This window comes from Cannabis sativa, chromosome 8, assembly GCF_029168945.1.
Source record: "Cannabis sativa cultivar Pink pepper isolate KNU-18-1 chromosome 8, ASM2916894v1, whole genome shotgun sequence".
Lineage (NCBI taxonomy): Eukaryota > Viridiplantae > Streptophyta > Magnoliopsida > Rosales > Cannabaceae > Cannabis > Cannabis sativa.
Window position 1 is genome coordinate 48,416,980 of NC_083608.1, and position 17,153 is coordinate 48,434,132.

General features: G+C 29.2%; 2 protein-coding genes across 2 annotated transcripts; both read right to left on the bottom strand.

Annotated features, from left to right (window-relative positions):
• Positions 1–6,882: 6,882 nt before the first annotated feature.
• LOC115700355 (uncharacterized) lies at positions 6,883–7,680 on the bottom strand. The gene has a single exon (XM_030627922.2). It carries the CDS (start codon positions 7,678–7,680, stop codon positions 6,883–6,885), a length of 798 nt encoding a protein of 265 aa, XP_030483782.2.
• A 3,215-nt stretch (positions 7,681–10,895) lies between these two features.
• Positions 10,896–12,942, bottom strand: LOC115700447 (RING-H2 finger protein ATL46). Its single transcript, XM_030627985.2, has one exon. It carries the CDS (start codon positions 12,368–12,370, stop codon positions 11,237–11,239), a length of 1,134 nt encoding a protein of 377 aa, XP_030483845.2. The 5' UTR covers positions 12,371–12,942; the 3' UTR covers positions 10,896–11,236.
• Between the last annotated feature and the right edge of the window lie 4,211 nt (positions 12,943–17,153).

The window sequence follows — 17,153 nt, forward strand, 5'->3', positions numbered from 1 at the left end:
AAAAAAAATTAATGATTTTTTAATCAATTTTTTTTATGCATTTTAAATTTTATTCCATTCCATTCCTATTCCTATCCCATTCCCATTCCTATTCCTATATTTTCATTCCTCCCAACCAAACGCCTCCTTAAATTTGCTAACAGTTAAATAATTTGGAGAATTTTACCTTTAAAATTTAAGTTTAAAAGGTTAAGTGCAAGTGGATTCATAGTTAAGAGGGTTTATAAAAAATTAAAAAAAAAAACTTATATATTTATAAGAGCATTGCTATTGAGTACTAGTACTCAACATTTTCTATAAGTGACGTCTTACGATTAATTAGTGATATTTCTTAAAAGTTATTTTGTTAAGTTATACGAGACCTGATACTTAATTACACTAATAACAATATTACATCGAGGGTGGTACTAGTGCTTGCTGCCTTTTAGCAATTTTTTATTAAGAAATACTAAAAGACACCGGTAGTACTTAGAATCCTCTTATACATTAATATCAGTATTAATTTAACTAAATATTAAGTAAATATAGTTTAATTAAATAATTTTAAGATGGAGGTGGTAATCACTATTTATGAGCAGGGACGTACCTATTAGTATTAATATGGGGGCTATAGCCCCCACTAACAAAAATATTGCCTTTTAAAAAATTAAATGTAATTTTTTTAATTTGATAATTATAGACTAAAATAATAAAATTCTGGGTCCGTCACAAAGTAAAAATTCTGGGTCCGTCACTGTTTGTTTATGAGTAATATCAATATTATTCTCTATTTATAATGATACTACTTTGTTCCTAAAGAACACCGGCGTTGACTTGACTGAAGCATGTAGATTATTTATATTGTTTTTCTTCGTTCCACGTTCAACGAATAAACATGCATGGGCATTTTGGTCCATACAAATGATTATCTTCTTATTTGAGTGTGGTCACCTATTTTGACAAAATAAATAAATTTCAAATCATTGTTAATAATAATAATAATAATCTATTTTGGAAAGGTGACGACAAGTGACGTAGATAATGCTTTCTTAAGTATATGTGAGGAAAGCATCACTTCCTTACACAACACTTACATAGTCTAAATGCTATCAAAGCATATAATAGGTTCACATGGAAAAATGGAAAAAAAAAATCTTAGGTGGGGTATCATTTTAGCTAACTATTTTTTGTTTTTGATATATCGATAAATTGTAATTTAGTTATAAATTAGAAAGGAAACAAGGAGAAAAAGAAGTCATGAAAGAATACCACTTGGTTTAAAAGCATAATCAACCATTTAGAGCTTAGTTTACTGTGGAATTTTGATATTTCAAATTGCCAGAAAGAAAAATACATGAAGATATGTCTATAATTGGATTTTTTTTAATAAAAATTTCATTGTAAAATTGGCCTAAGTGTACATAACGCAACAACTGAAAAAGCTCCAGTGCTGCAAGTTAAATGGTCAAATATTTACCTAACATAACAGTATAACACATATTCTGATCATAAACATTTATCATATAAGTAAATATGTTATAGTAAGAAGAACAAGATCAATTTTCAGACAAACAGATCAGAAATACTGAACGGAAAGCAATAGAAACACTAATGAAGAATTCGAAAGTTGACTTTGTCTGAAATGTAATGCTTACTTTGTTCATACAAAAAACATCCCAAGCATATTTCTAGAGCTTTAATAATGTCTTAGACCAGTCATGTCAGGAGGGTAAAAGAATTTCAAGGTGAAAATACTTCCAAACAAAACATGGATGAAAATTCTAATTATTGTGTCATTTTAGTTGCAAGGATGCTTAGGATCATTTGCCTCAAAGCTGGGAAGAATTAGAAGAAGATCTAGTACCCTTCCTTTAGAAAATAAAATAAGTTAATAAAATCAGCTGGTTGTATTGTATGATTGATCAAATCATATCATTGTAAGTATTCTATATCATTATCAAAATCTGCTGATATTTGCAGGGGATTGGCAACTATGGGACACTCAGAGGGAGACTTGAAATTAGGGGTCTTACTGAGCTAATAACTTAGGCGTTTGGTTGGGAGGAATGAAAATATAGGAATAGGAATGAGAATGGGAATAGGAATGGAATGGAATAAAATTTAAAATGCATAAAAAAAATTGATAAAAAAATAATGAATTTTTTTTTCTTGTTACATTGGAACGGTTGGTCATTCCTTTCTTTTTAAAATAGAATAGTCATTCCACCAAAATGGTGGAAAGAGCATTCCATTGAAAAGCCATTCCAATACTTTAAAATGCAACCAAATAAAGGAATGGAATGAAAATTGTTTCCTTTCCATTCCATTCCATTTCATTACCTCCGACCAAATGCCACCTAAGTTCATTCTTATTCTCAGTGAGATGTCATTATTGTTATATGTTAATTTCACTGTTGAGTCTTGCTGCTTGAGATTTCATTGTTATTGCAGGGACTTGATTCCTCTTGCTAATTTGCTCTTTCTAGAGGTACTGTCAGTTCATAGCAATAGTGGAATTAGTAGCTCATCTAGAAACAAACACATGAATTTGTGTGCTTATTCCTTGTGATTCTTGCATTTACAAGAACTAATAGGTTTTAATTAAAATGCAAGAGGGTGTTGGGAAAAAAGGAATGATTCTTTTCTCTTACTACTGACTATAGTGTTGCATTTTATCCCTCATAAGGTGATTTGTACATTAGTCACTGTTATCATGTACTAAAACTAATGAGCAGATATCCTCATAGTGATATCATGTTTATTCTTATTCATTTTTTAATAAACTAGTGAATTTGCTTCTTTTTCATTTTAGTTTTATGCTTCTTCTTATCTACAAACTGCCTTGGCGAATGTACACCTATAATCTGTCCAACATTGCAAGCAATTACTTAATCAACCAACTGCACTAAAACAAGCAGAACACACCATTTTGAGTAAACTTTTTGTTCCTCAAACCAAGCACTCTAACTTTGACACTCAGTTTAGTCATACACTCCATATTCACAACAGAAATACAGCAATTTTCTGCAGCAGATCATACTAAGTCCTACTTAACCAAGCTCGCCATTCCGCACAAAGGGCAGGCCACATAGCTGCTCCAAGCCAAGCACGCACAAACTGCAGAAATTTCTTTGAATAAATGCACTCAGAATAGATATGAGGGACAGGCAGCCGAATCTAAATTGAGATTACAGCAGAGAAGATTAGGTGATTGTTCACAGCTTCCCACACAATGAATCTAAACTTTGAGACCAAGACATTGCATTGCACCACACTAAGAAATCCCAAACTCAGCTTCCCTTCAATTCTATATTTGTGTATAATGGTTTGAATGCAAATTTTTCATTAAGTACTAATAAGGTATTGTCAAAAAATTTACAAAATAAGATAACTTGAACTAAAATTATATAATTATTTATAAAATAAAAACTGACTATTATTAAAATTGTCTATGAAAGTAATTACATTTGCAATACAAGAAAAATACTTCCAATTGTATTATTCAAGAACATATACATGAATTATAATTGATTACAAGGGAGAGGTGGGATATAATTGAGATCGACAAACTGGACAAGAGGGATTCTTTCGAAGCCAATTGGCAATGCAATCCACATGAAACAGATGTAAACAGTCAGGCATTCGTGCCCCCTTTGTTCCAGCTTCAAATTCATCCAAACAAACAGAACAGTTCTCTCCCAATTTCTCATCATCCTCTCCAACTCTGTAAGCATCAAGATGCAAATCCACAATCCCCATATTATCCAGCCAAAAAAATTCATCTTTACCACCCATACTACTACACGACTCACACTCCCATTGCTCTACCTCTTTCTCCATCTCCACAACTGCACAAACAATCATCGGACTCACATTAATAAACCTGTTGCAGAACTCGGTAACCTTCTCTGCCACGTCGGTTAAGGCACTCTGAGATTCGACTCCAATGGTTGACAAAATGGGTGAAAGAGCCTTGTAGGAGCCCTCCAAACAACGAACTTGGTGAAGAGCTAAGGGTGGAGACAAGACTTGCAATGTTGGACTGTAATCAACGGCTGTTATGGTTTGATCGTAGGTGTAGTAGTGGCCGTCTTCTTCTTGTGAGACATGGCCGTAGCCGGTGGTGAGTTTGGTGCGGTAGGTGAAGCTGAAGTGGAATTGAACAGTGGTAATGTCCTTATAATTAACGTTAATGTTAGGGTTATTTAGGTTGATAATTTGGTCAACTCTTACTGAATTAGTAAAGCTACTAATTTGATGAATAATGGTGTTCTCACTCTCAGAATTCATATTAATGTTTAATACAAATACAATCTCTTTCTTTCTCTGTTAATTAATGGTTTAGGGTTAAAAAAAGGGTTTATTAATCTATATTTATAGGCGCCACTCACCTATTTTCAAATTAACCGACATAAATTTAAATTCAAATTTAATAGAATTTTCTTGATCACGAAATATCTCATGGTTTTATCTCAAGGTTTTTTTTTTTTTTTTTTGGGGTCTAAAATGAAATGTATATAGTTTCCCAAAATTTAGTTACTTAAATTTCAATTATTCTATCATTTTTTTTAAAAAAAAAAAAAGAAATTCAATTATTGTATTGAATTTTATATTTTCAAAGGTGTAAATTAATATCATCTCAAAAAAAAAAAAGTTGCAAATTAATAAAAGATAACGAGACATTTCAAATTTAAATTGATATAAATTTTTGAAATAAAGAAACTAATATTTTTTTAATAAGAAATAATTAAAATATTTTAAAATTAGATAAGAGTAACAAAGATACAATAATATATCTAATAATATTAATCAATACTATCCTAATTTAATTTGTGGTGAATTTTTAAAAATATTGTTCTTTTATATTTTATTTATAATTTTACAGATTGAAATTTTTAATTATAAAAATACATTTATAAAATTTTAAAATTTTAAAATTACACTTTGTTTAATAAAATAAAAAAACTAAAAAATAATAAGAAATTAACTTCACAATAATTATAAATAAATTATAAAACAACAAAAAATAATTAAAAAAAATAACATGACAACCATAAATAAACTATAAAATAAAAAAAAAACGGTTTATTATTTTTACTGAAGAAGTATTTTTGTAAATAAAAATATTTAAAATTAAAAATAAAATTTTTTCCGTATTGATATATTTTTGTAATTTTTTTTAAATTTTTTTGTGTATATTATATAATTTTTTCTTAATTCATTTGAAAATACTACATCTTCTATTTTACAAGTCAACAAACACCATTCTAATTTCTAATTAAATTTATTTATAATATGACCAAAATAATTATATTTTTAGAAAGAAAAAATATTATTATCCAATCTATAGAGCATCATCTTTAACTATATACAGTAGAACCTCTATTCAAGAATACTCTATTCAAGAATAACCTCTAATTTGTTATAAAAAAATAAAGTCCCAATTTGGGCTAGTTATAAATAAGAATAACCTCTATATTGTAATTAGTTATACATTTTTTAAGTGCCGTATTAATAAAATATACCTCTATATAAGAATAATTAGATCTTAAATAAATATATACATATATTTTATAAATTTACTTATGTAAAATTAATAATTTTATTTCAAATTATAGTACATGTATAAATATTATATGTACTCGAAAATAATTTTAATATAATATAGTATTAAGAATTGTTTATTGGTATTTTTGTTACATTAATATTTTTTGATATTTTGATTTTTTTTCAAGTGTAACTCTATTTAGTTATAACCTCTCAATTAGAATATTATTTTCTTGGTCCCAAGTGTATTCTTGAATAGAGGTTCTACTGTATTTTCTAAATACACTTTTTAGGACTTAAAAAATGAGGAGATGCATACTTTTTTTTTTTTCTAAATTTATTAAATAATATTAATATTTAATAAAAAATACTATTAGTATTTTATTATTTATAAAATTAATTTATATTTAACAAATTTAAATTATAAAATATAATTACTAATTAAAGAAGGGAATATTATTAGAGTAAAGACAATAAAAATATTTTTTTTGCTATTTTAATGGAAAAAAAAATAGATGACCATGGGAGATGCTAACCCACCATCAATATAAAGTTAAAAGATCTTAAAAATATTTCTCAAAAAAATCGATATTCTTAGTTTGATTAAAACAATTAATTTTTATATATCAAAATTTACTTCGATTACATGAAATAACTTTTTTTAAAGATAAATGAAAATTCTATTAATAGATAAACCAAATATAATCCATATAATATTGCTCTAAAATCAATAGAAATAGACAAACTAAGTCATTCACATTAAAAAGATAAAAATCTTAACAACACGACTTAACTAAATAATTCATAAGCCGCCAGCTGTGAAGCATTAAAGTAATATAAAGAATACTAGATTTTTATCCTGAATAAATAAAAATTGGTTAGGATTACCCATTTATTCAAACTAGAATAAAAAAGAAAAATATGATAAACCATATTCAAAATTTCTGATAATAAATATCGATAAACAATAAAATAGTTTAAAAAATTGTACGACCAATCTAGGAACTTCCTGTGCATCCAAAGCCAAAACTCACTCAAGATCAAACAGGGTCGTACTATTGACCAACAAACTAGACCTGTCACTCAATAAACAGCAAACCTTCCCGATCAGACCCCAACCAACCCAAACAAAGAGTAAAAACTTACGACGACGCAAGATTTCGCGCAAGAGAGAGAAACCCTAGAATCAACAATACGTATATGAATGTTGTTCTATTAATAAATATATGAATTATTTTGATGAATAAATTTGTGTTACAATTATTAATTAATGATTACACTAAATAATTAATATTTAAAATAACTTCTTTAAAATTACATACAAAATAACAAAGAAATTACTTACTTCTATATTTTCTAGAAAAGAAAAGTAGGATATAATTGAGATCGACAAATAGGACAAGATTGATTTCTTCGAAGCCAGTTACCAATACAATTCACATGAAACAAATGTAAACAATTTGGCATCTTTGCACCTTTTGTTCCCACTTCAAATTCTTCCAAACACACTGAGCAACTCTCTCCTAATTTCTCATCATCCTCTCCAACTTTATAAGCTTCAAGATGCAAATCCACAATTCCCATACTATCAGCCATCCAATAAGATTCATCCTCATCATGATTAGCACCAATATTTGCTAATTCCATACTACACGAAACACACTCCCATTGCTCTATCTCTCTCTCCATCTCCACAAGTACACAAACAATCAATCTTGAATTGTTGTTGTTGTTGATGATAAACCTCTCACAAAACTTGGTAATATTTTGTGACACGTCACTTTTGGCACTGTGGTCTCTAACTCCAACCCTCAACAATACGGGTGAAAGGGTATTGTAGGTTGCCTCGAAACAATGGATTTCCTCAATACCTAACGGTCGTGAGAAGATGGCTTCTGATGTTGGGCTGTACCGAACATCGGCTATGGTACCGTCGATGGTGTAGTTGTCATCAATGTTTGACACGTGGCCGTAGCCAGTAGTGAGTTTTGTGTGGTAGGTGATCTTGAATTGGAATTGTATAATGGGCTCCTCTTCTTGGTTGTGGTAATTTTTAATGTTGTTAGGGTTATTTAGATTGATAATCTTCTCAACTGTTATTGAGTTACTATAGCTACTAATTTTATGAATGACCACGTCGTTGTTATTATTCATGTTTACTAACAATCTATCAAATCAGCCAAAAGCTATACTTGTGTGAGTTTGTTTTTGGACAAATAAAAATTACCAATGGGTTTATATATATAGGTGATTGTTTCTATTTTTAATTACCGACTCAAATATTATATTTTAAATTTAAATAGAGTAGTTTCCCAAAATTTACTCAAAAGAATAAAAAAATTAAAAGAGTTTCCCAATTTTTTTTTTTATATATATATTGGGAGAGGGAGATTTTTAAAATGTACAAGGAAGTTATGTTTATGACCAAGTTTCCTGAAATTAATTTGGCTATATTCAATTTATTCTATTGATTTATATTTAAAATGTAGAGATTAGTAAAAGATAAGATATAATTGGAACTCAAATTTATAAACTCTTTTTTTTTTCTTTAAAAAAAAAAAACCAAATTAAATGAGCTAATACTTTTTTTTAAAAAAAAATGATAAATTTAAAACTTCGATCATCATACCAAAATATTTTTATATTGTTCTTTATCTGTTATAAATATATTATTATCATGTTAAATATATATTTTAAAAATAAAATTAAAAACTTCATAAATATTACAATTATTTTAAAAAAATCAATAATTATACACTCTTTAAAATTTTATCCTGTGACCGTGGAAGGATTACACACGAGTTATGGCTTAATAGTTAATAAATGTAATATAAATTTTACAAATCAGAACAATGTGAAAATAGAAAACAGTTTTTAAGTTATGAAGCCAAATAGCTCCTTGAGCTAGAAAACTATCAAGGGGCTAGAAAATAGAAAATATCAAAATGGAGTTTTCAATTTTTGAAAATAATTATTTTGTCTTACATATTATATTTTCCATTTTTGTTCATATACCCGGACCTTGGACGCAGACCATGGAAGTCGGAGCCCAAACCCCAGACCTCAGACTCGGACCCCAAGATCGGACCCAAACTTTGGACCCTAACTCGGACCCAGACCATGACCCCGAACCCGAACCCGAATTTGGACCAGGACCGACCTCGATCTCGGACCCGGACCTGAACCTGGACCCAGACTCAAACCCAAATCCAGATCCCAGACCTCGAAATCGGGTTTAGGTTCGGATTTGGGTCTGAGTCCGAGTCCAGGTCAGCATTCGCGTTCAGGTCTAGGTCCGCGATCCAGTCCAAAGTTGGATGGGTTCATGTCATGGTATGGTGTAGACTATTAATGTTTTTTAGTAAAAACAATCTAAAAATATTTTTAAAAAACCTAAGCCAACACCATTAAATTTTTAAAAATGATAAAAAATTCTAACTTTTAAAAACACGATTCTAAAAACTAAAAACTGTAAACAACCTCCAAGATTTTGGTTATTACATTCAAGATTGATTTAGTTTAGATTTGTTAGTGTCCACATCTTTTTTTTAAATCTAACTTTTTTCATATTAAAAAAATAAGAAATTTTTATAAAAATACTGAATTTTGAACAAAAGTTTATAAGTTTACTGTCACACGAATTTTTTTACAAAAATACTATTTTTTTATAAAATAACAAAACAGAACAATTAAAAATAATAGTAGAACAACTAAAAAATAATAGTGGAACAACTGTAAAAACTTAACACAGCACACAGTATTTTTGAAAAGAATCCAACCCCCACAATAAAAAGGAAAAAAAATGAAAAATTAATCAAAAAAAAAAAACAAACAGTAAAGATAAGAAAGATGTGCTTTGTTATGTTATAGGCCATCATCAAGCCCAATAGCCGCCTAAGTAGATTGGGCCTGGAATATCAGTAGACTGTAATGTATAATAACTACACTGTATATAATGGGACAAAAGTACCATGTACTTTTGAGTTAAGATCAGAGATGGTGGAGACCACTTTTTACAACTTCAAAATTTTCTACTAAAAAATATCTATTATTGGTTGATAAAGCCTCTGCTGCTGGATTTTTATTATTTATATATTTTTTAATTATTTTGCTGGAAAAAGAAGATCTGTTTGGTACTTTCTTGGTGTGTTTTGGTAACAGGGAATCTGTATCATTTGCTAACCATTATAATACTTTTTAAAAAAATGAGACAACAAAGTAAACCCATTAATGATATATCATTTTATTTACCCTTGAAAAAAAAAATTAATTTAAAATGACTAAAAAAATTATAGAGATTGTAAAATTTGATAGATTCAAGAGTATAATTTTTATACTCGAGAAATCGCTAGATTCAAGAAAATCATTTTAATTGATGTTAAAATTATGTAAAAATTATTAGTTTTTTTTTTATTATTATTTTAAGAATGAGTTGCTACATGTGAATGGAAAGAAGTGATTTTGTTTGGCCCCACAGTTTCATTGGTACAGCCAATATTTTAAATCAAATGACTCATTTTTTAAAGAGGTAAAAAAGATGCTGTGACATAGCTTTCATGGATCCCACCATGACTGCCCAACTGACCAACCCAAAAGATCCCTCTGCACTGCATAAACACAGTACCTCACATTATTCCAAAAGGGTTTGTAAAAAAGAAAGATTTTAAAGGCAATAAAAGCAAAAGCATTCCCTCTTCTTATTAATTACCTCTTGCCGTGGATTATGGAGATTAGAGATAATATATTATTAGTTTTGGTAAATTTTGAAAAAGAGAAAGAAAAGAAAAGAAAGTAAATGGAGTGGAAATGGACAAACTAAAAAAGTATCAACTTTGACCTTTAGACACAAAATCTGGTTGTCTTCATTTGCAGGAGGTCAAGATTTTTTAAACCTGGAAGATAAGACCTATGCTTCAAAAAATTATTGTTACCCAACTGTTTCTTCTTGACTATTGTTCTCTTTCTCTATCTCATAATTTGAATGATTAAATACAAAAAAAAGGTCACACCATTCGGAAACAAAAACAAATTGACAAAGAATACCCTTTTGTTTCTATTCTCCCATCCATGTGCTATTTTCTATCCAATTGTTAAACCAACCAATAAATAAACAAACTACCTTATTATATGAATGTGAACTAATGTGAAACCAAACAAGTAAATGCTATTGAGTTTAGTTACACGTGCAATGCAGCATGGTTCTGTATATTTGGTTGTAATCAGATTCAGACTCGGCACCATTGATGAAAAAAGTCATCACTTTTAGAAATAAAAGACTCTCCTTGCCAAGAAGGGTAGAGTAGTACACCAAAGAAAAAGACAACCAAATTATATATAATGATAATTTAACATCATGATATAAGTTTGGATTGAGCAAAACATTGATCAAGATTGTTCATTTCTTAATATTAGAATGCCTTAAGAGTAATGTATCATTGTGTTGTGTCAATGAACAAGATATGATATACATAAACAGTAATGGCACAAGGCCAATCATCAGAATCACTGAATTAGCATCACAAAAATAATTTTCAAAAAGAAGAACAATTAAAAAACTAACCCAACTTCTGGCCAAACTCTTCTAGCTAGTGAGAACCGATTCAAAATTATAATAATAGTAATAATAATCACAACACAAAATAAATAAAGAATATACCTTTCTGTCTCTCTCTCCCTATCTCTCTCTTTCTCACTGTATTCACTCATATTATCATACCCCTAAGGTACTTTTTTCCATCCATGGCAAATCCAAATTCAGAGAAGAAGGCATACCAGCTTGTGAATCTGTTGAAGTTGAAAACTTTCCCTTCTTAGACCAAAGCCAGATCTTGGAAACAGAATAGCTTTCACCTTTACTTACACTGCTAATCTTCTTTCCCTCCATATCTCCATCATCAACTGTAGTAGGATTATTACCTTGTTCAATTGCTTTGCTTAATCGATCAGTACAAAAGGGTACCCTGAGAACTGAGTCATCAAGTACATATTGATAAGATCCCATTGAAAAACATCTTCTTGCATCCAAATTACTACTACTGGTTTCTCCAATCCCAGATTCTCCTCCTGTTGTTTCCTCAGCATTTACCTTTCTGAATTTACCAAGCCTAACAGGCAAAACACCCTTTTTATTATTAACAACAGCAGTTTCTTCAATCTCTACTGTTTTCTGAGAAGAAGTGTACCCACCAATACCATTATTGTTAGAACGCACATCATCTTGAAAATCATCAAAATCAAACATTGGGTTTTCAATAGAATAGCCAGGAGTGAAAAGGGTTCCTCTACAGAGAGGACATGTTGAGTTTGAGAGAAGCCAAGTGTCTATGCAACTGATATGAAAAGCATGGCTACACACAGGAAGCAATCTAAGCTTGTCCTTTTCAGAAAACTCACAAAGACAAACAGCACAATCAAACGGTTCTTTAAGACCCACAATCTCTTTATAATGAAAAACAGGTAAAGCATCTATAAAAGCTTGATCTAAACCAGAATCATGGAGGTGGAAGAGTTGTTGAAGCTGTCTCTGAAGAGCATCAGATGTAGAAAGTTCTGGGTATCTATTAGATTGAGAAGAAGCTGATGAAGATGGATGCTTTATGAGAAATCTAACGAGCAAGTGAAGCAGACCAGATATGAAGAAAAGTACAGCCAAAATCACAATAATAAAAAGAACAGCAGGACTTATTTTTGTACCAGATGAAGATGATGATGGTGTTGATGATGATGATGATGTTGGTGTTGGTGGTTCTTTATGAAAACCACCACTATATGGAGCAGGAACAAATGGAGGAGAGTAACCCATGTAACCATCTTTTTGGAGAATATGGAGTTGAATCCGAGACATTTTCCTCTTTGCTCTATCTCATTCCACAAAGCCAAATGTAAAGAACCGTTTTTTCTTTTTTTGCTATCCCAAAAATCCCATGAAAAAGCTCTTCACCAATTCTTCAAACACAGATTAATACCAATTCTTCAATTGTTGATGCTGTTTCAGTTTCAAACTGACCCTTAATAAACAAATGGTTAGAAACTTGTAATCTAGTCACCTACCTTGATTCTGGGAAGTTCACAATTGGTGGTTTTTTTTTTTTCTTTTGAAAAGAAAAATGGAAACTTGTCACTAGAAAACCCTAAAGACTCAAGCTTTTTGTATTATATATTATCTTATATCTAAAAAGGAAAGGACTTGAGCATCACAAATAAGAGGAAAGTGAAAACTATGAAAGCGAAATGGGGTGTTTAAGCTTTCTCTCTCTAAAGAGTGTCTCTTTCTTTCTTCTTTCTCTCTCTAACAAGTTCCTGAATGGAACCAGAGAAAAGCTAGAAGAGGGGGGAGAGAGTGAGGTGGGGCAATAGCTTCCAAAGTGCGAGGTAAGGAAGGAATTTGCCAAAAAGTGGCGCTTGCGTTTGGTACCACTCCCTAAGTGAGCGCGTGGGGACTGTAGTGGTCAACTACAAGCGACAAAGTCACAAAGTGCCACACTCAAACATGGGCTTCGAAGTGGGCCTGGGCCGATTTCAAAAGTCGCGTCCGCGCTAGTTTAGTTGGGAGAAAATTGGATTGTATATCCACTTTATTTTATTTAATTTGGAATAATTACACTACATATTGAAATTTTAATTTTTTACTTTTATACTGTGGGGTAGAATTTTTTTCAAAAAGACTGTGTAGTGTGTTAAGTTTTTACGGTTATTTTACTGTTATTTTTTAGTTGTTCTACTGTTGTTTTTAGTTGTTTAGTTTTGTGTTCCATTATTGTTTTATAAAAAACACAATATTTTTGAAAAAATTCCGTGTGACAGTATTTTCATAAAAATTAACCTAATTCTATTATTTTTATAAATTTCCCATTAATTTTTACTTTCATTCTCATATTCTTTAAGATATACCTGCTTTTATAGATGATGTCTTTATTATACCTTTTACGTTAATGTAAAACATACCTTATACTTAAGTAGAAGGTAATAGTATATTAGGCAACCCACTCATAAAAGTGGGTAGATTTTAGAGGAAATTACACTCTATACCCACTTTTTGTTTTATATTTTAATTTTTACCTTCATTTTACTATTCTTTAATTTATACCCACTTTTATAAGTTATATTCCCATTATGTGCATTAGAAAGTCTAATTTTGATAAGTTTTGTGAGGTTATATTTGGTACTTTGATTATAAAAGAGGGTATTTATCAATTAAAATTATTTCAGAGCTATATTTGGTTAATGTGTAATAAAAAAGGGTAGTTTTCAACTTATCCCTAGATTTTAATGAACTATAATATAAGAGTATTTTTAATTAATGGATATAAAAAAGAGGTATTTCTCAACTTATCTCGTTTAGTTGTGGTACTGTAAATACGGGTTGAGTTTTTCGATACGGTGCAAAAAAATTACGAGCACGACAAGGTACAAAAAAATATAAATTTAGACACAATATGTCAGGGTGCTACAAATTAACAAGAGACAAAAAATATGAACTTAAACACGATAGTGCATGAAAAATATGAGCTTAAGAATACTAAGGCACAAAAATATGAGTTTAAGTACGACATGATATGATAAGTCTAAAAAATATGAAATATAAGTACAAATAATCTATTATGAAAACATGATATGTAAAAAAATTTATATTTGATAATAGTAATAATAATAATTTAAATATTTATTAGTAAATATAATTTTTTTCTAATAAATTTTAATATTCTATTTAATAATAGTTTTAATAATTAAATAAAAATAATTGAAATTATAAAAAACACATCATTTTAGTATTATTTCATTAATTATAAAAATAAAATATAAAAAAATAAAATATAAATTTAAGTTCGTATAAAAAAAAACAAGCTAGTTTGAGTATATATGATACGAATCAGAACATGATACGATTTGTATTTTTTGTAGCACGACATGATATAATTTATTTATTTTATGACACGACACGATAGAATTCATAATATTTACATCACTATTTGTGGGCCCCAAGGAGAAGGGAGTGGTTCGGTGGATTTAGGTGTAGGAAAATAATCCAGGTGGCCGCCATTGATGAATAGTGAATGATTACAAAAAAGCTATATTTTAGGTGGGAATGCATTAATCAAAGTTGCTATCATTTAAAATTTTCTTTGATGTAATAAAGCTTAACGAGCTAATATAATTAATTAATGCGTTACACAGTCACAATTTTACTGTCCCCTACGCAAACTCCCAAAAATACAAAAACAAAATACCAACAAAATGTATTAGATTTTGATTTTATATATATTAATCAAAGTCAAATAAAAATACAAAAAGGGGTTGTTTTTGTTTAATAATCTTTCCTTGGCTTTGGAGATTGAGCTAAAATGTGGGGTTTTTCTTAAGCCAACTGACTTAAGATATTGCTTGAATTTGTGGGTTATTTTGGATTTGTACTCTTGGAATAATAACCTAAACCATGTGAAGTGAGCTCTCTTATTTGACTTAAGCCTAAAGGCAAATTAGGTAAAGTTTTCATTAAATTTTTTTTGGAAAGGGAGGTGTTAAGTATCTATTAATAGTGATTAGCTGGAAAATTAAGAAAGGTTAATTAATATGAAAAGAGAGGTGAGGTTTGTTGTTAGGTAAGCATTAGAACCAGCTCACATAACTGCCCTTAGTTTGATGATTATATTTAGATAATGCATTCACAATTTTATACCCACCCACTTGATCAGTCACAATTTTTTTTGGCTTAGTTAATATCTCCATGTGAGATCATTACAAGGGTAGGTCTGAGAAAATGGAATGTTAGTTAATTGTTTGGTTTATTTTCTTCTCTTTAAAGATTAAAGTACATGATTATTAGAGTAGTAGATTAGCTTAGCTTTGATGACTTCCTCCAATATAGTACTCAATTGCTCTTAAAATTTTATGGCATTTTAAAGCCGTTGACTAATACTTATCACTTTGAGTGGACATTTTACTTTACACATAAATAAAGCATGTTCTACCATTAGTGTTCATAATTTTGGTTTTGACTATATGCATATTTTTTTTCACTCACAAGGTCAAAATGGATGAACTTGTTGTTTCTAGTGCACTACTTACTAATGTCTTTTGGGGAAAAAAAAAAAGAAAAATCCTTGTATGATAGCATCTACCTGCACTCACTTGAGAAAAACCATAGCTCCTCACCCTCAGTCTAACTAAAAATCTTTGGGTATTTATATGGTTGGGTACTTGGGTGTGTCCTTTGCCTTAGAGGGTAGCATGGATTCTCATTTGGTATTTGAATAAATTATAAATTTATTTATTTTTTATTTGAGGGTTATTTGTGGAAAACCCTTTTATGTTTAATTTTTTTACATTTAACTTTCTTATTTATTTTTTTTGGCAAAATTCTCTTATATTTAATTTTTATTTTTGCAAATTTGAGGTATTAGCTGAATATTACCGTTAAATACCAACTAGATTATTATTATATTGATTTCAAAGTTTTACTTTCACGTATACATAAGTGTACACAATGATCATCAAATTAATATTTAACAGTGATATTTAACTGACACCTCAAATTCGCATAAAAAAGTAAACTTATAAGAAGTTTTACCAAAAAAAAATCAAGAAAATAAGTGTATAAAAATTAAAATATAAGAGAGTTTCGCCATTAATTATTCTTTATTTAACACTTTGTAATTATTTAACATATATATCACACTAATTTTTGTAAAATTATAAATAATTTATAGTATCAAATAATCCAAAATAATTTATTTTAGGAGCATATAAAACTGATTTTGATTTGTTCTCATCACAGTGTAGATTACAAACTGTTTGTTTGTTGTTCTATAAGTCTTTGATTGCTGTTATGTTCATTTGATCTTGTTCTTGAGAGAGTGATTCTTATCACTACATATACCATTTTATAAAATAATTTAGATTATAATTTTCTAGGTAGCAAAAACATACACACTTCGAAAGTAAGGATAACCTTAATTAAAAAAAATTCCAATTTCTTTTTAATGTAAACACATGGTAAATAAATATTATTAAATATCATATTTGATCTCAAGTCAGACCGCAACCTCTGAGCTTCATCAATCTAAAAAGACAAAGAAGTGTCGGTAGGGATGGAATGTTATGGCTTCCTGTGACTAAAATATTGTTAAGTTTTTTTATTTATTAATTTATTTTTTTTTTTGGTAAATTAGTTTCCAAAATAGTTTTTAATTTAATGTAAATGTTTATTGAGAAATAAATATATTTTTCTTGTATTATTTTGCTTTTTTTTTTGGGGAAACTTTAATTAATACCTGTTTTTATGGGTGAGGACTCACACACTTAACCCACCACATGCGCACGTTCGTCCGAGCTGGGTTGGTGTGGGTGACACTCTATTATTTTTACAGAAAAATTATTTAATAAAATAATTATTTTTAATTTTTAATTTAAATAAGAAACGTGTTTAATTAGAATTGATTACTTAGTCGTATCAGTTAATGGGACACATTTAAGCAACTCACTATACGATTCAGAAAACGTTCTTCTCTCCGTTATGATTTTTCAATCCATTCGTCTATATAATGCAATTGAAATGATGGGAAGAATACATCTTTTTCATATCGAAAATACAATTTTCTTAAAAATTAAAATTCCATCTGCAATATCAA

Excerpts from the sequence above, each read along its gene's own strand:
- LOC115700355 (XM_030627922.2), bottom strand. The coding sequence starts at position 7,680 with ATGAATAATAACAACGACGTGGTCATTCATAAAATTAGTAGCTATAGT.
- LOC115700447 (XM_030627985.2), bottom strand. The coding sequence starts at position 12,370 with ATGTCTCGGATTCAACTCCATATTCTCCAAAAAGATGGTTACATGGGT.